Here is a 21698-nt window from a genome sequence, read left to right as displayed (position 1 = left end):
GCTAATCACCTCAGTCACAGGATGTTGCTGCAGAAGTTCCACTGGATAGTATCCTGGATGCAGCATCTTCAGTTGTTTCATCAGTGATCTTTCTTTGATGATAAAAAAGGTCAGAAGTGGGGAAGTATGCTGATGATTGCACATGTTTGAACTACACAAAACTCTGTTACTCAAGTAGTAAGCACTCATACAGTGACACCTGGACAACATTCAGAATCAGACTGATGAGTAGCCAGTGACATTCAAGTCACAACAAGTGCAAGGTAATAAACATCTCAAACAAGAAAGAATCAAACAGTTTTCCCTTGATGCTTAGGGATATTGTCATGGATGAATCATGACAATGTCATGATCACCATTTACAAGACAAGTCAGGAGTGTGATGGAATATTACCGAAATGCCTGGATGGATGCAGCTCCAACAACACAAAGTATAGTCACCTGATCACACCCCATCCAGTATCTTAAACATTCACTCTGGGCACAGAAAGTGGACTGTGGCAACAAGGGTACTATATACAAGATGCATTGTGACTACTTACTACTGTTTCTTCAAAGACACTTTCCAAGCTCATGACTTTACCTGGAAGGACAAGGGCAGCAGATATGTTAGATGCATGAGAGCACCTCTGCTTGCAAGCCTCTTCCCTCTAAGCCAATATCATCCTGACTGCAAACTGTATTGGCAGTTGCTGCACCAACATTGTGGGAACTCCCTTTCATTTTCATTGAATTACAGCAGTTCAAGTACACAGCTCACCACCCTCTTCTCAAGGGCAATTAGGGATAAGCAACAAAGGCTGGCCTTGCTGGCAGCTCCAACATCCATGAAAGAATTAAAACACTCACTTATCATCCCATATCTAGTCAACAAAATATTCTACCTCCCATACATTTGTAGAGATATAACACCGTAGTTACATTCCAGCAAAATTTCACTTAACAGAAAACCGCTTAACATAAAAGTGGATTTGGGACAGACCACCAAAAAAAACTCATAATTGCTCAAAAATCACCCAAAAGCTTAAAAGAAAACTATAGCACAGCCCAAATGAAGGTTTAAAACATATTTATTAATGAAAAATAAGTAAATGTACACATTACGTTGTATCTGCATTAACAATACTTTTTCCAGACTGTCATCATCACCACCTCCTTCAGGTGCAGTTGTGGTTGCACAAGTGGATGGTCGATTGTCTTCTGACTGTTTCTTGGGCGTTGGTTTAGATTGTGTGATATGCAGGTACAAGAACACAAAGAATATTCTTGTCTCAGAGGGTGAGCAATGAACATTCATTAGTTTAACTTCTGAATGAAGCTGCTCAATGTATAGTACTGTACCTCTCATACTCTGACAGCAGCCAATATCAGCCATGCGCAAAATGGCACATGCGAAATGATCACAGCTGGAATCGCACTATTGCAAATAGAAGTAAGTGTTCTCGAAAATACCGTTCCCTAATTCTTCAATGACATAATAGCTAAATTGTGCTGCTGAAACACACCTTACACAAGAACCACCTGTACAGCGCAAAAAAAAAGTCCCTTCAGTCCAACTCGTCCACGCCAACCACACATCCCAATCTGACCTAGTCCTGTTTGCCAGCATTTGGCCCATATCCCTGTAAAGCCTTCCTTTTCAGATACCCTTTCATATGCCTTTTAAATATTGTAATTGTCCCCACCACAACCACTTCCTCTGGCCATGATGTGGGACAGCTGGTGTTGGACTGGGGTGGACAAAGTTAAAAATCACACAACACCAGGTTATAGTCCAACAGGTTTATTTGGAAGCACTAGCTTTTTGAATGCTGCTCCTTCATCAGGTAACTATGGAGCAGGACTTTAAGACACAATTTATAGCAAAAGATTAATGTCATGCAACTGAAACAATATATTGAACAGCAATCTAGGTTTGTTATGTCTTTCATCTTTTTGAATGGGTTGCAGGTTTGGGTTCATTAATATGTAAATCCCATAACTTCTTTTATCTGGAGAATGTGACAACTTATTTAGCTTTATTAAAAAAACGGTGTGACCGTTAATGTATTGTCTGAGCTGTGATGTCTTTTTTTACACAATCTTAAGTTATCTTGAGAATGTGACTTAAAAAGAAGTTCTAGGATTTACATATTAATGAACTGAAACCTGCAGCTCATTCTGAAAGATAAAAGACTTAACAGCAATCTTGTTTGTTCTATATATCACACCAATTCCATGACACTGTAATAATTTGCTATAAATTCTGTGTCTTATGGTCCTGCTCCACAGATACATGAAGGAGTAGCACTCCAAAAGCTAGTGCTTCCAAATAAACTATAATCTGGTGTTGTGATTTTTAATTTCCTCTGGCAGCACATTTCACACACACCACCATCTGTGTGAAAACATATACCTCATGTCTTTTTTAAATCTTTCGCCTCTCACCTCAAACCTATGCCGCCTAGTTTTGGATTCCCCCACCTAAGACAAAAACCTTGGCTATTCACCCTATCCATGCTGTTGTGATTTTATAAACCCCTATAAGGTGACACCTCAGCCTCCGGCACTCAAGGGAAAAGAAAAGGCTCAGGGGCTTTTGCCCAAAACGTTGATTTTACTGCTCCTCGGATGCTGCCTGAACTGCTGTACTTTTCCAGCACCACTAATCCAGAATCGGCCTATTCAGCCTCTCTCTATAACTGAAACCCTCCAGTCTTGGCAACATCCTTGTAAATCCTTTCTTCACCCTCTCAAGTTTAACATCCTTATTACAGAAGGGCGACCAGAATTGTACATAGTATTCTAAAAGTGCCCTCACTAATTATGTTGAGTACTTCCCCTACCTTGATAGCCACCTCTCTCCAAAAGTAACCTTTGATAAAGAGATGCAATGCAGGGTCAGTTTGCCAGTTCAACATTCTGTAAATTACATTAGTAAGTGCATACCAAGAATTATCTCTGCAAGTCAATTTAAATTCTCGTACATAGAGTAGTTGTCGTCACCACACTCCTTTACTGCAATGAGACCCTGACCATCTATCAACAACTCATAACAGCACATGAGAAACTCCATTACCAGTGCCTCTACTACTTCCCCTGCATTCAACAAGCCTATTATACAACAAATGCTGCTGTTGTTCTTACAGTTTTCTCAAAGTTTCAGGCGAACTTCCTGTAAAATTAACTTTGGTGAACTGGGTGATACGCTCAAATGGCAAATCCTCTCTCAATTCTCAAATGGTCAATGACTCAGGGACGACAAAACAAACACCTCAAAGGTACACTAACGTTCTTTGTGAAGCATAGTGCATTGACCTTAATAGATGGGAGTTGATTATCATCAATTACATAGAATGATGACAACTAATGTATCATGCTCCATCACGCACTGAGCACCCATACCTTAATTATGAGGCAGAGCAATCTTGAGAGCTTTGAGTTCATGTTAAAAGAAATATAGGTTAAGAGTTTATACCAATTCCATGCTTATACAAAGGCTACAAAATATCGGAAAAAAATTAGATCTGCTCCATCATTCAGTCATGGCTGATACTGGGATCAACAGTAGACATCCTCAAGTTGAAGGATAGCTAATGACATAAGGACTGTGTTACTCTTTTACATCACTGAAAGTAGCACTTTCCTAGATGACCATTCTTACATTTGATATTTTCTGATCTTATTCCATAATTACTGTAAACTGAATCTTGTTGTGGTCACGGTCAGGTGGATTATTTCCTACTGTAACTCACTTCAATTTCTCTACTTTCATTTCAATGATCAGATCCAAATTTACATCCATCTTTGTAGGAAGAGAAATGTATCTTTAGTGAAGTGAATAGAGGCCTTTCTTTAATCACAAGTTGAAAATCTCTAAGAGACTGAAGGAGGGAAATAAATTCATATAAAACTGTCTTTGCAAAGAACTAACCTAAAAACACACAAATATCTCTTCATTCAGATCCTCAAGTGAGAAAGATAACTAATTTGTTGTCTCCAAAAATAGTTAGAAGGCAAAGGGGAAAAGATCCAACACATGCCATAAGGTGCAAGAATACGTCAATGGTGTGACTTATTGATCCATGGAAAAGTGAAAGAAAAAAAACCTACAAAAGCTGGAAGCATGGAAAGAGGAAAGTCTTGTGAAATGTTCCTGTTGAAGTGTAATACATGAAACTTTAAAGTAAATCTTAATATAAGATGATTTCTGTATTACATTTTTGAAATGACTTGTGAGATTTATATACTTGAACAAGAAGTTAAACTAATCATTTTTTTTCCTCAGTCATATTAAAGTTCTTAAAAATATTACTCTACTTGAGTTACTTAGAAAACAATAGGAGGCCATTCAACCTATTGTATTGTCTCTTTGAGAGAATTAGTCCCACCACACTTATTTTTTATCTGTGCACATGCAAGTTTTTCATATCTATGACTCAATAACTGCAGAAGCTGGAAATTTGAAACAAATAAAAACAGAAATTGCTGGAAAAACTCAGCTGGTCTGGCAGCATTTGTGGAAAGAAAACATAGTCTTCAGAAGACTGTCTTCCAAACTGAAGTCCATTTTGTCCCTAAAGATATTTTTCATTAACTTCCATCCAATAATATTCTCATACTGCTTCTATATCCAATGAGGATTACATAAATGCATTTTTAAGAATGGAACTGAAAACATGTAACAGTACAGCACAGTACAGACCCTTCAGCCCTCAACGTTTATAGAGATGTACAGCACTGAAACAGACCCTTCGATCCAATTCGTCCATGCTGACCAGATATCCCAACCTAACCTAGTCTCACTTACCCGGTCCATATCCCTCCAAACCCTTCCTAGTCATATACCCCTCAAGATGTCTTTAAATGTTGCAAGTGTACCAGCCTTCACCACTTCCTCTGGCAGCTCATTCCATACACGCACCATCCTCTGCGTGATAATGTTACACCCTAGGTCTCTTTTATATCTTTCCCCTCTCACCCTAAACCTATGCTCTCTAGTTCTGGACTCCCCCACCCCAGGGAAAAAAAACTTTGTCTATTTACCCTATTCGTGCCCCTCATAATTTTGTAAACCTCTATAAGGTCACCCCTCAGCCTCCGATGCTCCAGGGAAAACAGCCCGAACCTATTAAACCTCTCCCTATAGCTCAAATCCGCCAACCCTGGCAACATCCTTGTAAATTTTTTCTGAACCCTTTCAAGTTCACAACATCTTTCCGAAAGGAAGGAAACCAGAATTGCACGCAATATTCCAAAAGTGGCCTAACCAATGTCCTGTACAGTCGCAACATGACCTCCCAACCCCTGTACTCAATCCTCTCACCAACAAAGGAAAGCATACTAAACACCTTCTTCACTATCCTATCTACCTGCAAATCTACTTTCAAAGAGCTATGAATCTGCACTCCAAGGTCTCTTTGTTCAGCAACACTCCCTAAGATCTTACGATTAAATGTATAAGTCTTGCTCTGATTTGCTTTCCCAAAATGCAACACTGCGCATTTATCTAAAACTCCATCTGCCACGCCTCAGCCCATTGGCCCATCTGATCAAGATCCTGTTGTAACCTGAGGTAACCTTCTTCACTGTCCACTACACCTCCAATTTTGGGGTCATGTGCAAACTTACTAACTATATCTCTATGCTCGCATCCAAATCATTTATATAAATGACGAAAAGTAGTGGATCCAGCACCGATCATTGGGGCACTCCACTGGTCACAGGCCTCCAGTCTGAAAAACAACCCTCCACCACCACCCTGTCTTCTACCTTTGAGCCAGTTCTGTATCCAAATGGCTAGTTCTCCCTGTATTCCATGAGATCTAACCTTGCTAATCAGTGTCCCATGGGGAACCTTGTTGAACGTCTTACTGAAGTCCAGATAGGTCATGCCCACCACTCTGCCCTCATCAATCCTCTTTGTTACTTCTTCAAAGTACTCAATTATGTTTGTGAGACAGGATTTCCCATTCAGATGCTGCCTGACCTGCTGTGCTTTTCCAGCACCACTCTAATCTTGATTCTGATCTCCAGGATCTGCAGTCACATGTTGACTATCCCTAATCAGTCCTTGCCTTTCCAAATATGTGTAAATCCTGTCCCTTAGGATTCCCTCCAACAACATGCCCACCACCGATGTCAGGCTGACCGGTCTATAGTTCCCTGGCTTTCCTTTATCACCTTTCTTAAACAGTGGCATCACGTTAGCCAACCTCCAGTCTTCCGGCACCTCACCTATGACTATTGACAATACAAATATCTCAGCAAGGAGCCCAACAATCACTTCCCTAGCTTTCCACAGAGTTCTAGGGTACACCCGAGCAGGTCCTAGGGATTTATCTACCTTTGTGCGTTTCAAGTCATCCAGCACTTCCTCCTCTGTAATATGAACATTTTTCAAGAGGTCACCATCGATTTCCCTTCGTTCTATATCTTTCGTGTCCTTCTCCACAGTAAACACTGATGCAAAATACTTGTTTAGTTTCTCCCCCATCTCCTGCGGCTCCACATAAAGGCCACCTTGCTGATCTTTCAGGGGCCCTATCCTCTCCTTAGTTACCCTTTTGTCCTTAATGTATTTGTAAAAACCCTTTGGATTATCCTTAACTCTACTTGCCAAAGTTATCTCATGTCCCCTTTTTACCCTCCTGATTTCTCTCTTAAGTATACTCCTACTGCCTTTATATTCTAAGGATTCACTTGATCTATCCTGTCTGTACCTGACATATGCTTCCTTCTTTTTCTTAACCAAACCCTCAATTTCTTTAGTCATTCAGCATTCCCTATACCTACCAGCCTTTCCTTTCACCCTGACAGGAATATGCTGTCTCTGGACTCTCGTTATCCCATTTTCCAGCTGTCCCTTTACCTGCCCCCAATCAGCTTTTGAATGTTCTTGCCTAATATTGTTAAAATTAGCCTTTCTCCAGTTTAGAACTTTTCGATCTGGTCTATCCTTTTCCATCACTATTTTAAAACTAATAGAATTATGGTCGCTGGCCCCAAAGTGCTCCCCCACTGACACCTCAGTCACCTGCCCTGCCTTATTTCCTAAGAGTAGGTCAAGTTTTGCGCCTTCTCTCGTAGGTACATCCACATACTGAATCAGAACATGTTCTTGTACACATTTAAATTTCTCTCCATCTAAACACTTAACACTATGGCAGTCCCAGTCTATGGTTGGAAAATTAAATTCCCCTACCATAATCTCCCTATTACTCTTACAGACAATTGAAACCTCCTCACATTTGTTTCTCAATTTCCTGCTGACTATTAGGGGTCTATAATACAATCCCAATCAGGTGATCATCCCTTTCTTATTTCTCAGTTCCACCCAAATAACTTCCCTGGATGTATTCCCAGGAATAGCCTCCCCACATACAGCTTTAACTCTATCCCTTATCAAAAAGGCCACTCCCCCTCCTCTCTTGCCTCCCTTTCTATCCTTCCTGTAGCATTTGTTTCCTGGAACATTAAGTTGCCAGTCCTGTCCATCCCCGAGCCACATTTCTGTAATTGCTATGATATCCCATCCCATGTTCCTAACCATGCTCTAAGTTCATCTGCCTTCTCTGTTAGGTCTCTTGCATTGAAATAAATTCTATCTTGTTCTCTGCTTTGTCCCTGCCTGCCCTGACTGCTTGACTTGCTTCTTTTCTCAGCTGTACCCAGTCTGAGATTGATCTTTTTCTCACCATCAGCCTTGGTCCCACACCGCACCCCATCCTTACTAGTTTAAATCCTCCCGAGCAGCTCTAGCAAATCTTCCTGCCAGTATATTAGTTCCCTTCCAATTCACGTGCAATCCGTCCTCCTTGTATAGGTCACTTCTACCCCAGAAGAGATTCCAATGATCTAAAAACGTGAATCCTTCTCCCATACACCAACTCCTCAGCCATGCATCAATCTGCTATAACCTCCTATTACTACCCTCAATAGCTCATAGCACCGGGAGTAATCCAGACATTACTACCCTCGAGGACCTCCTTTTTAAATTCCTGACTAAATCTCTATATTCCTGTCAGAATCTTATCCCTTTTCCCTTCCTATGTCATTGGTTCCAATGGGTAGAATGACCTCCTGCTGGTCCCTTGCCCATTGAGAATACTCTGCACCCTCTCTGAGACATCCTTGATCGTGACACAAGGGAGGCAACACACCATTGTCATATTTCACTGCTGGCTACAGAAATGATTGTCTGTGCCTCTGACTAGAGAGACCCCTAACACAATTGATCACTTGGAACCCGAGGTACCCCTCATTACCTTACAGCCGGTCTTGATTCCAGAAACCTGACTGTTTCTGCAATATTCCCCTGAGAATCCATCACCCCCTACATTTTCCAAAACAGCATTCTTATTTGAAATGGGGATAGCCACAATAGATTCCTGCAATACCTGCCTACCGATCTTACCTTTTCTGGATTTGACCCATCTATGTGACTGTATCTGCGGCTTTTCTCCCTTCCTATAAATTCCAACCACCACACCCAGTTGCTCTTGGAAATTCCTCATTGCCTCTAACTGTTGCTCCAACCAATCCATTCTATCTGATAAGATTTGCAACCAATAGCATTTATTGCAGATATAATCTTCAGTAACACATAAACTCTCCCTAAACTCCTACATCCTACAAGAGCATATCACTCTACTAAAGGGCATTTTTGCTTCTTCCAATGTACAGATCCAGAAAATGTTATGGCAGTCTTTTATCTTACTCAAGATCTTGTTGTTGTTTTTAAAAGTGTGTTGTGTGTATTTAAGGTTCAAAATTAATTATTAACTTAGTATAGGTAGTTAATAGCTTTGCTTTTTCATCATGATAGAGGAAAAATTGGATATCATGGTTTTCTTATCGTGACTCATATTGTACAAATCTTACTGATTGTACAAAAACCAAGGGAGATTGGATGCTTCACAGCTTTGAGTTTCCGTCAAAGAAGGAAATTAAGGTAGGAACTGATACAGAATTTTGATTGAAGTACAATGATAAAGGCCAGTATTTTGCAATCAGCAGCAAATGATTAGCAATGGCCATTCTTTACAGTTATACGCAGACTTTCAATGGGATTTTGCATTAGAGCAAATGATAGACTTAAAGAGCCAAAAACTCCCCCAATTTACTACTGAACACTGGAAAGCTGTGTAAATGAGCAAGCAATTGTGCACCTCCTCAATATATCGGGTTGAAAAAATGTCAGTAAGCAGAGTCTGAATCAGAAACTGACAATTACAATATTGAACTTAATGTTAAATCAGGTACACAAAGAAAAAATGAAAGAAAATTGGATTGAGAAAAAATAACAAACAAAAGCAAAACATTTGATTTAAGTTTTTTTTCATTTTCAATGAAACCTGACAACTAAATTACTTACTTGTCTCTTTTTCACTGGGGAGGAGTTCTAAAAAAAATGCCAATAATGTAACAGTTCATCCTCTGTTCCTTGTTTAAAGACAAGGAGATTCGGTACTGAAGCCACTTATAGAAAACAATACAACAGAGGACTAGGCCCTTTAGCCCACCAAACCTGCACCAATTCCAATCCTCTTTTAGACCCGCTGCTTACTGCCCATGCACAGTTTCTATCTCTGTTTTTGCCTTAAGGCGTGTGCATCAAGATTTGCCTAAACGTTGCTAACATCCCTGCTCCCACCACCTCCACGGGCAGTGCATTCCAGGCGTCCACCATCCTGTGTGAAAAATCTTTCCCTAAGCCTTCCCCCTCTCGCCTCGAACCTGTGCCCTCTTGTAGCAGTTTGGTGCTTGGATTTTCTTCAGAACTGCAACATTATCTTTGATAGTGCCACACCCATTCCTATTATCTCATCGTTACTTCTGAATTTCACTAACAATTTGTCCGTATTTTTTTTTAAAAAATGAGTTTGACTTTTCATTAAAATATATACATCGGAAACAAATTAAAAGTGTTGAAATCCGCAGGTCAGCTTCCATAAGGATAACGCTCAGCTCAACCTTTGGCGAGAAGCATGAACGAGTCGATCCTCTTCTCATTCATCCAACTTTTGCACGTTTAATTTTGATGATGCCTTGGTTAGATTTGGTCACACCACAGCACCTCGTGATGCATCCTGTCATCTCTGTGGCATGTGCTGTATGTTTTTCCCTCTGCCCCTTGGCTGCTTTGGGAGGAGAGAACAAATTAAGGCTCCGTATTTTCTTCCCCCGCCCCCCCGATGGTCCGAATGAGGAGGCGGTAGAGTGTTTCTGGTTGAGTTTTTAGCGAGAGTTTAGTTGTCAGGAGTTTTTGTCCCTCCCCCTTCTCCTTTCTGTTTCCAGGAGATTTTCAGCTTGTGATGAAACAAAGCATCCAGTCCAGGTCGTTCATATCTGATTGAAATTAAACAAACAACGAAAGAATTTGACATCGATATTAGAAGAGCACTACGACACATACATACTTACAAATTTTCTCGATTATTCCCGAAACTGTCGAGGCCAAAGCAACGAGGCGAAGTTATTTGTTTGTGGTTTAATTATATTTTTTAAAAAAATCCGATGGATTATGAAGGATCCCAAGGAGCTGGGTAGAGTCAGGTTTGCTGAGGAGAGTCGCTGCTTTGTACTGAGTGGGAGCGGCGGGTGCCGCGCGGACAGTGGCGGTTGCCAGGGCAGCGCCGGGTTGGCGTTCGCATTCCAGAAGCGGAGAGAAGCTCCTGATTGCGGTGACGTCTCTGCGGTTGCTCGAGCGACTTGAGGCCGCTCTCGGGCCTGCGTTGCGAGCGGGCGAGTACAGACGCTTTCAGGCGTCTCCCCTCCGAGGATTTTTTTTCCCCCCCCTCTTCTATTAACTAGAGCAGCGCTGCCGCAGAGGGAGGCCACAGCTGAGCCGAGGCCCTGTTATTTGACAGGCCCGCGGCCCGGGTGGGAGTCGGGACCATGGCGTCTTACGTGGATAACAACTTCAGACAGGCGGTCATGAAGAACCCGGCCGAAAGGACGCAACAGGTATGAACAGCGGGTAAATAATCGCAAGTGTCGGTGCTTTCGTAATGGGAATGTGGCCCACAACTGATGGGTGCCAGCGGCCCATTTTGCCCACCTCTTGCTGGGTTGTTGTGATTTCTTTCCCCTACTGGTTGTATGTACGATGAAAAATATCGGCCACCCCCCCGCCAACCCTCCAAAATATAGTCGATTATTTTCGTTGCTTTCCAGTTTTTCCTTGCGCATCTCTTTGTGATTTGATATTCACGCCAAGGAGAGATTTTCCTCAAAATAAAAGGCTTTCTTTGCCCCTGTCGCTGTGGTCTGTTTGTACGGCGTTGAGGGAAATTCCTGAAGCGTTCTCTCACTTCTCGAAAAATATGTTGTTTTTATTTCATACTTTTTTTTGTTATCCTGTTACAACTCAACGTCATAAATCGTAGTTGATCATTTCCCCAAATTTCTAATGGCAGATTGAGGGAGTTTGGGATTGGGTGTCAGCACCCGCATCACATTTAAAAATATGCACCTGTGTTTCTTTTTGTCTGCAATTTATATTAATTTATTTAGTGTGATTTGATTTATTTTGAATGGCGACTTTGGATGACCTAAGTTTACATATCTTGTCCACAGATTTTCTTAGGAGAAGCTCCAGTATGTTTTTAAAAAATGTAACACGTTGTTGCTATTTTTTAAAGCTGTACGTGTTTCGTTTGAAAAGAATGATCTGAGAATGTAGTGACATTTATTCGTGATTTGTTATGTAGAATCGTGTTTAATAACGAATGTTTTTCTCAGTCAACTCAAATTTTGCCAGCAGAAAGATCATCTTCTGTCCCTATCATCCTTTCCTTATTCGTAACTTTAAATGAGAGTGAAATTGCTTTCAAATCTTATGTTCCGATGGTGAGAGGAGTGGTCACAGTTGTATGCATCATTATGAATTTATCCACAAATGACAACGGGAATAAGTTGCACACATTTTTGAAATGATGGGTGAGAATTTGGAAGCAGAGTAATTATGGCATGTCGAGTTGCTTATGATATTGTAATTGTATGCAATGCAAGATAACAATAATGAAGCTTAATGGAATAAATTTTTACTAAACTGCAGATGATATTTTTCTATTTTGATGCTTTCACTATGAGAGTTTGATATGAATCAAAGTCACGTAGGCATTTGTAGTCTGAGGTCTAGGCATGGGCAGTCATTTGACAGGAAAAATATTTAATTCGGATTTCACTGACCTAGTGTCAGACATGATATGTAGTGAAGTCTTCAATTTTACACACACTTGTATTTAATGTGCAGTGCTTGTGACCTTTGAGACAAATGTCGTAAAAAAAATTGAGAACCAGTTTTATAATGTCATTAGAGTGCACAGCTTGGCTATTTATCCATGAAGTTTAGATCAGAGTGGTGCTGGTAAAGCACAGCAGGTCAGGCAGCATCCGAGGAGCAGGAAAATCGACATTTCGGGCAAAAGCCCTTTATCTGTGAAGTGTTGTTAATTATGTATGTATAAAAGAAAATTGCAGTTTGTGAAGGGATGCTAGACAAATTCACATGTTTGGCAGTTGTTATAAGGATGCCTCCTGGGAGTATCTTAAAATCCCTTTTTCATGAATTGTGCTTGTCTAAAAAATATTTATTCAATAAATAATGTCAGTGAATGTTTACATGGTTGTCACTGCATGAGCTATTATTTTAGTGTAAATGTAGTATTTCATTCAAAGAAATTTCACTTCATTATCATAATATTCTGGTCAGACTCAGTGTGATTTGCAGCCAGATCTGAATGGTGTTAGGATATTTGAGGGACAGCAAATGCAAAAATATTTTAAAAGGGTGACAGTGGTGTTAATTACTGAAAATCTATTGTCACATGACATGAAGTTAGGTAAATGTAGCCTCAATCTTTTACTTTGTCTTCACTAAAAATGTTAAATTCTTGTGAATTATGCAGGATTAATTTATGATGTAGTTGTATTCTAGCAGATATCATTTTCTCTCCAGTACCAGTAGAGTCACAGAGTCATAGAGATGTACAGCACGGAAACAGACCCTTAGGTCCAACACGTCCATGCCAACCAGATATCCCGACCCAATCTAGTCCCACTTGCCAGCACCCGGCCCATATTCCTCCAAATCCTTCCTATTTATGTACACTTCCAGATGTCTTTTAAATGTTGGAATCATACAAGCCTTCACCACTTCCTCTGGCAGCTAATTCCATACATTTACCATCCTTTGCATGGAAAAGTTGCCCCTTGGGTCTCTTTTATATCTTGCCCTTCTCACCTTAAACCTATGTCCTCTAGTTCTGGACTCTTGTCCCCTCCAGCCCAGGGAAGAGAGTTTGTCTATTTATCCTATCATGCCCCTCATGATTTTATAAACCTCTATAAAGGTCACCCCTCAGCCTCTGACACTCCAGGGAAAACAGCCCGAGCCTATTCACCCTCTCCCTCTAGCTCAAATCCTCCAACCCTGGCAACATTCTTGTAAATCTTCTCTGAACCCTTTCAAGTTTCGCAACATCTTTCTGATAGGAAAGACAACAGAATTGCACGCAATATTCCAACAGTGGTACAACTGATGTCCTGTACAGCCGCAACATGACCTCCCAATACCTGTACGCAATACTGTGACCAATGAAGGAAAGCATACCAAACACTGTCTTCACTATCCTATCTACCTACAACGTCAGTTTCAAGGAGCTATGAACCTGCACTCCAAGGTCTCTTTGTTCAGCAAACTCCCTAGGACCTTATCATTAAGATTGCTTTTCCAAAATGCGGCACTTCACATTTATTTAAATTAAGGTCCATGTAAGTTACTTTTATTTAAACTGAGGCATTCTAACTACTTGCACACTTCTTAATACTTGATATCTGACCATATTTCCTGCAACTTTTCATGATAAGTTCCAGTGTTTATGGTGAAAACTGCCAGTGTGATATTGGTATACTGCAATAAGTTTCCCCTGCCAGCTTCCAGTTTTTCCTGCGTTGTCACTGTGCAATAACCTGAATGTTCCTGTACAGAATGCTCACAACTTGCCTTTTTAAATTATTCTGGATGTGCGATTCTGCAAAAGCATTTGAAGATTACGCGAAGTAAATTGCCTTCCACAAATGGAACTGATTCAGTTGTATATTTCCTTGTTCCTCAGCCTATACTGAGAGGAAACTTCATTGTTTCTGTGGGCATCATTTCTGGTGTTTCCCAAATTATTGTGTTTTTCTTTTCAATATACATCGTATAAAAGTGAATTATTATGTAAAAAGTAAGGCCAGGAAGTATGGTTTCATGTCAGCTACTGAATTATGTCTGTTCATCCTGGTTCACTTACCTTCAATCATTTGAAGAGGTGACAAGTAGGTTAGACCGGGGAAACCCAGTGGATGTGGTCTACCTAGACTTCCAAAAGGCCTTTGATAAGGTGCCACACGGGAGGCTGCTGAGCAAGGTGAGGGCCCATGGTGTTTGAGGTGAGCTACTGGTATGGATTGAGGATTGGCTGTCTGACAGAAGGCAGCGGGTTGGGATAAAAGGTTCTTTTTCGGAATGGCAGCCGGTGACAAGCGGTGTCCCACAGGGTTCAGTGTTGAGGCCGCAGCTGTTCACATTATATATTAATGATCTGGATGAAGGGACTGGGGGCATTCTAGCGAAATGTGCCGATGATACAAAGTTAGGTGGACAGGCAGGTAGTACTGAGGAAGTTGGGAGGCTGCAGAAGGATCTACACAGTTTGGAAGAGGGGTCCAGGAAATGGCTGATGGAATTCAATGTGAGGTCTTGCACTTTGGAAAAAAGAAAACAAGCATGGACTACTTTCTAAACAGTGAGAAAATTCGTAAAGCCAAAGTACAGAGGGATCTGGGAGTGCTAGCTGAGGATTCTCTAATGGTAAACATGCAGGTTAAATCCATGATTAAGAAAGCGAATGCAATGTTGTCATTTATCTCAAGAGGGTTGGAATATAAAAGCTCCGTTGTGCTACTGAGACTTTATAAAGCTCTGGATAGGCCACATTTGGAGTACTGTGTCCAGTTTTGGTCCCCACACCTCAGGAAGGACATACTGGCACTGGAGCGCATCCAGCGGAGATTCACACGGATGATCCCTGGAATGGTAGGTCTAACATATGAGGAACGGCTGAGAATCCTGGGATTGTATTCATTGGAGTTTAGAAGATTAAGGGGAGATCTAATAGAAACTTACAAAATAATACATGGCTTGGAGAGGGTGGACGCTAGGAAATTGTTTCCATTAGGCGAGGAGATTGGGACCCGTGGACACAGCCTTAGAATTAGAGGGGGTAAATTCAGAACAGAAATGCGGAGACATTTCTTCAGCCAGAGCGTGGTGGGCCTGTGGAATTCATTGCTGCAGAGTGCAGTGGAGGCTGGGACGCTAAATGTCTTCAAGGCAGAAATTGATAAATTCTTGATGTCACAAAGAATTAAGGGCTACGGGGAGAATGCGGATAAGTGGAGTTGAAATGCCCATCAGCCATGATTGAATGGCGGAGTGGACTTGATGGGCCGAATGGTCTTACTTCCGCACCTATGTCTTATGGTCTTACGGTCTTATTTTGTTCTTTATCTGGCCGATTCTTAATCTTGATTATCTAAGTAAAATGCCACAGGAGATGACTGATCATTGAATATTAGACTTAAATGTAATAATAGACAAGGATATAAAGTATTTTGATAATCTGCTCTTTTTACTCATGCATTTGATAAAGTCTAATTTTTTTAGATTTTCATTTTGTGATCTAAAAGCCATCACAGCCTTCTCAAATCTAAATGCAAAATATAATAGTGATTACATTTAGAAAATATTGATATTTGAGTGGGCATTTTGCTTGATCATATTTGTGCATAATTTGTAATCCGGAAACAATGCAAAATTTGTCTAGGCAAATAATGTTCGATCATTATTTTCTTTATTTGAAGCTTACAGAAATAGTTTCAAATAAGAGTATTTTGCATCTTGTATAGAACAACCTTTTATACGCTTGTTGTGCAAACTGCAGAACAATGCCCTCTTCGAGACTGTTCATGTCATGTTATGATATCATAGTGATATTTTGCAAGGAATGTTTTTCAATTAGCTTTTTAGTGAGCTGCTTTGTTATTATTCCCGTTGTATAGACGTCTGTTGACATTGTTATGTTAACAAAAATATTGTTAGGCTTGGCATATTCGATGAATTGTGAAATTTGTTAGATATAAAGTCTAATTTACTTGAGGTATGACTGATTCACTATACCAATCTGATATCCTGAGCGCATACCTAAATCAATGCTTTTCTATTATACTGTTAATATTTGGCTATTCTAATCCATTTCCTGTTTTGATTGAAATAGAATGCATGTAATTTATGTTGCCTTGTGACATGGGTTTAAAAATAAACATTTGTATGCCTGTGCTGCTTCCCATTATTATTCTCTTGGGTTTTATTTTATTTTTAAACACATTTTATCTTCTGATAATATCCGAAGGACAAATGTTTCCCTAAGATACATTTTGAAACAGAATGTTGACTATTTTCCAACAATGATAGCTTAGATGAATTAGAATTTTGAAGAAACCAATTAGATTATGCTAATAGAGGGAAGTAAACAATCATGAAGTGTTTGTCAAATTAAAACATAGGCAGGAGACATGTTATTCCAAAAAGTGCTGATATTTTGGTCACTGATGTTTTGATTTGTGAGTTGACACAACCGTTTCCAACTATTTATACACAATTTTATTGGGAAGTAAGAGCTGTAAAACATTATTTTGGCAAAATGTTTCTATTTGGTGTTGTTTGTTTCTTTCTTTCTCAATTCCAGTTGAGAGTCCAATGGTTCAATATTGTGAGTACTCAAAGTTTGTGAGTACTAATTATAAAGAATAAGTAATACTGTTAGTTGTCTGGTTAGTTCATTGAATGGAAAATAACCTTAAGTTGTTTTAAGGGAAATCTATCACTAATGTGTTTATACAACTAGGCATTCAACACCTTCTGAAATTCTTGATGTTTAAAGGCTTCATAACCAATGTGGAAGTATGATTGCATGGTACTATTGTGTCAGGATGTATCCTATTTACCAAAGCTTACAGCTCACATACAAGTTGAAGATAGATAGTACTCAATGTTCTGCCTGTTTTTGGGTGCAGTTGGAGTTTAACCATGCTGAAGTTTCCTTCTTGGCTTGTGAGCCTTTTCACTGTTAGTGCAGTTATGTGAACTGTATTTATTAACTTGTGGATTTAGAAGAATTTCTTTAGCTGTTATAAAAAGACAGCATGTTCTAATTAGAGAGTTGGATTTTTAATTTGTTATCACTGTTGACTAGGCTATTGCAACTTTTTTGATTTGGATATTATCGAATTGGTCACAGGAGGTTGCCTCTGCTGTCAACTTCTATTACCAGGCATACGATTTTGGGTTGCCTTGACCTGAGAGGGTGCAGAAAAGATTTACAAAGATGTTGCTGGGACTGGAGGGTTTGAGTTATAGGGAGAGGCTGAATAGGCTGGACCTTTCTCCCCTGGAGTGTTGGAGGCTAAAGATGACCTTTATACAAGTTTGTAAAGTCATGAGGGGCTTAAATAAAATAAATAGCTAAGGATGGGTGAAGTCCAAAACTAAAGAGCATAGATGTGAGGTGAGAGGGGAAAGATTTAAACAAAGACTTGAGGGATAACCTTTTCATGCAGAGTGTGGCGTGTGTATGAAACAAGCTGCCAGAAGAAGTTGTAGAGGTGGGTACAATTTTAACATTTTAAGAAGGCATCTGGATGGGTATATGAATAGGAAGGGTTAAGAGGGCTATGGGCCAAATGCTGGCAAATAGGTCTAGGTCAGATTGGGATGACTGGTCGGGACAGATGAGTTGGATGGAAGGGTCTGTTTCCATTTCGTTCTCGAGGACCATGATCGCTAATTGGATTTAAGCATTAGCAAGGGTTGAAACAGTTACTAGGTGGTTGTGGGCATGAGTAGCTCTTCATAAGCAACATAAATCACATAGTGCATACGTTTACAATGTTGTTCTGTCAAAGCATGGACTCATTAAACCTCTTTTTATACAGAACATCAACAGTTACTTCTATATTGTTCAGTTTTGAATTTATTGAAATTATTATTGTTTTCATCCATTATATCATTTACCTGCAATGTGTTGATATTTTGTAGATGTATTTTGATTTCTATCATAAAAACATGATCTTGCCACCCAAATTAAACTTGACTATAATTAAGTAATTGTTATTTAAAACCTAATTAATTTTAACTTGAGTAAAATTAATATATGCATCCTATCATAAAGTTGATTTAAATCATATTCTGTCTTTTGTGGAAAGGGAATACCTCATGCAGTCCTGATGCAACTGTAATTTTTCCCTTTTGAAGATGGATGTGTTGGGCTATTTTTTATTCTCAAAGGGTGCAGATCATTTAGGTTCAAAATTAAACTGGGTTACCTTTGTGTTGATTTTCGAAGATGTCACGTAAGGGTGTTTTTCTGCTGCATGCTGCAGGGGTGGCACAGTGGCTCAGTGGTTAGCACTGCTACATCATGGCACCAGGGACCCGGGTTCGATTCCAGCCTCGGGTGACTGTGCAAACTCAATACACACATTCTCTCTGTATCTCGTGGGTTTCCTCCAGGTGCTCCGGTTTCCTCCCACAATCCAAAGATGTGTAGGTTAGGTGAATTTGCCATGCTAAATTGCCCATAGTGTTAGGTGCATTAGTCAGAGGGAGATGGGTCTGAGTGGGTTACTCTTCGAAGGGTCGGTGTGGACTCATCTGGCCGAAGGGCCTGTTTCCACACTGTAGGGAATCTAATCTAATCAGAATAATTTAAACTAATGTAATCAAAATTTGCAAGCTAATTGGAATGGGACTATTTGGTGCCGCCCTTTTGACACTGATCATTTGGCCCCGCTGTTTTGGCGCTCATTATTTTGGCGCTGAGCTGTTTTGGCGCCAATACATATTGATAACCATCGTGTGAAAATTTTGGTTTGCCTGTCTTGCTTAGAATGTTTTCAGCCATTTCTGGAATGGGCTCTACAAGAAAATAGAAAGAAAATTGTATTACAGCTTTCCAATGTGAAGACAGAAGGGCTTAACTATCATCAAGGCAGTAGGTGACTATTAACAATTGTTAAATGAGAAAATGATTACAAAACGAGATTTGAATCTACAGCGGGTCATTGCAGCTTTGACTATCAACTCTTGCTAGTTGAGAAAATTACATCGGGTTGTTAGTCATCCTCTCTTCTTTAACCAAACAAGACTTTTTAAAATTCTGAATTGGCACCAAAACAGCTCAATGCCAAAGTAATGAGCGCCAAAACAGTTTAGAACGAATACGGCAGGGCCAAATGATCAGTGCCAAAACGTAACCGACCCCAAGCTAATTGCCCCAGTCTGCTGATTTCGAATAATTTTTCACAACGTCCTGCCAGCTTTGGCTTTTAAGATTCATAGAGCAATGCCTCTCAAACTTTCCTTCACTGTAACTCCATGTTAATGGTTGAAAATTACTGGACCCAGTTAGAATGGGGTGGAGAATTGTCAGGCAAGAAAGCTGTCAGAGCACGGTGGAGTTTTTGGGCTGAAAACAACATGCTGGAGATCAGTGGGTCAGGCAGAATCCATGGAGAGAGTGCAAGCTAATGTTTCAAGTCTAGATGACTCTCCATCAGAGCTGGTGAGTCATTTAGACTCAAAGATTAGCTTGCTCGGTCTCCCAAGGATGCTGCCTGACCTGCTGTGATCTCCAGCATTTGTTTTCAGTATAGATTCCAGCATCCGCAGTAATTTGTTCCTACATGGAATATTTGGATCTGCCAGCAAATGTGGCTGGTTGGGAGAGCTGTCAGAGTAAGAGAGGGGCAGCTGTTTTTTATGCATTCATAAAATCATAGAATCGCAACAGTGTGTAAACAGGTCATTTGGTCCACCGAGTCCACACCAGCCTTACAAAGTGTACTCCATCCTCGTAACACTGCATTTCCTGTGGCTAAACCATCTCGTCTGCATATCTCTAGACACTATGGGCAATTTAGCATGGCTAGTCCACCTAACCTGCATATCTTTGGACTGTGGGATGAAACTGGAGGAAACTCCACGTACAGAGTTCCCTGAAGTTGGAATAAAACCTGGGTTTCTGGTGCTCTGAGGCAACAGTGTTAACCACTGAACCACCATGCAGCCCATTCACTGGGAACACTCTTGGGACATGTTGCTTGAATCACACATAGGAATAAAAACATAGCAAAAGACCATGAATGCAATCCCACGACTGTGCGTCCAGAATATCCATTCCACTGTTCATTTTATTTTGGATTCCTGAATTCCGATTGTTCGTCCATGGGGTCGTGACTCGTGGTTTAGGATTCCTTTCATAGAGACAGAAAAAATTTGATCTGACAAAATTAAAAAGATGGTCGTTGCACTTTAAGATGGGTGTTGCCCGAAACGTCGATTCTCCTGCTCCTTGCATGCTGCCTGACCTGCTGCACTTTTCCAGCAATACATTTTCTTGTCTGCTTTCAAGGCCAAGTATACTGTTGTTCTTTTATAATGCTTTATTCACTCTGGATATTTGTTCGCTTTTTTTTTCAGTGCTGATACGATTGGGGGATCTGCAACTAGATTGTGTGCCTCCATATTGTGTTTTCTTTCAATGTACTATATTCCATGGGCAAATATTGGAATATATAACAATAGATCCCACATGCAGCTGCTGGAGTTTTACTTTGAAGAGGGTTCAGCTGTTTGGTACTTCTGGCCACCCTCTAAGAAGATAATGCATCATTCCTGATGAAGGCAGATGATAACCAGGCTCAGTGCTATGAGCAATATCTATAGAATTTGGAACAGTTTAAGGTTAAATATTTTAAGGAATATAGAAAGGCCAAATTAACTGGCAACACTAAATTTTAGATGGTTCAACATTGCTTGTGACAAAGTCCTGTACTAAATTTTCTCACTTGTAGCTTTTTCTTGTTTTTCATGGATACCCCATCAATCACATATAATGTTCAGTGCAAAGTTTTATTAAACATTAAATTGTTATAAAACAACATAGATACAGTTATTGTGATATTTAGCTGTGCATAAGGTTGTGCCTCTTGCGCAAATGTTTATTCAGCATCTCAAGACTACTGTTGGTGTTTGCACAGCAAAACGACATTTTGGGGGGAAAACAATTGGTGAGAAGGATCATCTCTTCTACCCTGGGAAATGGCTCTGTGTGACTTGGACCACATTCAGGCATACTAGCTTCAGATTATTATCATCCCTTTCTCCTTCTGTCCATAATTCCCACGGTTTTATCCATCATGTTGAACAGGAGCTGTTTCAGAGAGAAACTCTCTTCATTAATGGATGGTATGCACTAACAGCTGAAGGAAAAATTTTCAAAAGAACTATTTCAGGGTTCAACAAAACCATACTCTGCTATCACTTGCAATATTAAGAGAAATACAAATTTTAAAGATTAATATATGTTTGTTAGTAGTGATACCTGTTTTGCATAATACATAGCAATGATGGGTTGATGGAGTAAACTAGTGGGTAATGAAGGGATAGCAATTTCATCCAAGGCACATGATTATTAACTTCCTGAGGTTTGAATGGTGCAACCTTGAATAGTGAAAATCAAGCCATGAAAGACTGAGAAGAATTTAAAACAATTACAATCACTCAAAAGTAATTGGAACACAAATGAAACTTAAGGCTGTCAAATCCA

The 21698-nt window shown here is 40.1% G+C and overlaps 1 protein-coding gene across 5 annotated transcripts in view; it reads left to right on the top strand.

Annotated features, from left to right (window-relative positions):
• Positions 1 to 10311: 10311 nt before the first annotated feature.
• Positions 10312 to 21698, top strand: part of rapgef2b (Rap guanine nucleotide exchange factor 2b) — a 389412-nt gene continuing 378025 nt past the window's right edge. For all 5 annotated transcript variants that reach the window (XM_072584246.1, XM_072584244.1, XM_072584245.1 and 2 more), the window contains exon 1: positions 10312 to 10947. In XM_072584246.1, the coding sequence (XP_072440347.1) occupies positions 10879 to 10947 (69 nt within the window). In that variant the 5' untranslated portion in view covers positions 10312 to 10878. The remainder of the gene's footprint in view (positions 10948 to 21698) is intronic.

This window comes from Chiloscyllium punctatum, chromosome 14 (genome assembly GCF_047496795.1).
Source record: "Chiloscyllium punctatum isolate Juve2018m chromosome 14, sChiPun1.3, whole genome shotgun sequence".
Taxonomy (NCBI): domain Eukaryota; kingdom Metazoa; phylum Chordata; class Chondrichthyes; order Orectolobiformes; family Hemiscylliidae; genus Chiloscyllium; species Chiloscyllium punctatum.
The sequence above is the reverse complement of the archived record's forward strand: the minus strand, read 5'-3'. Positions and strand labels throughout refer to the sequence as shown.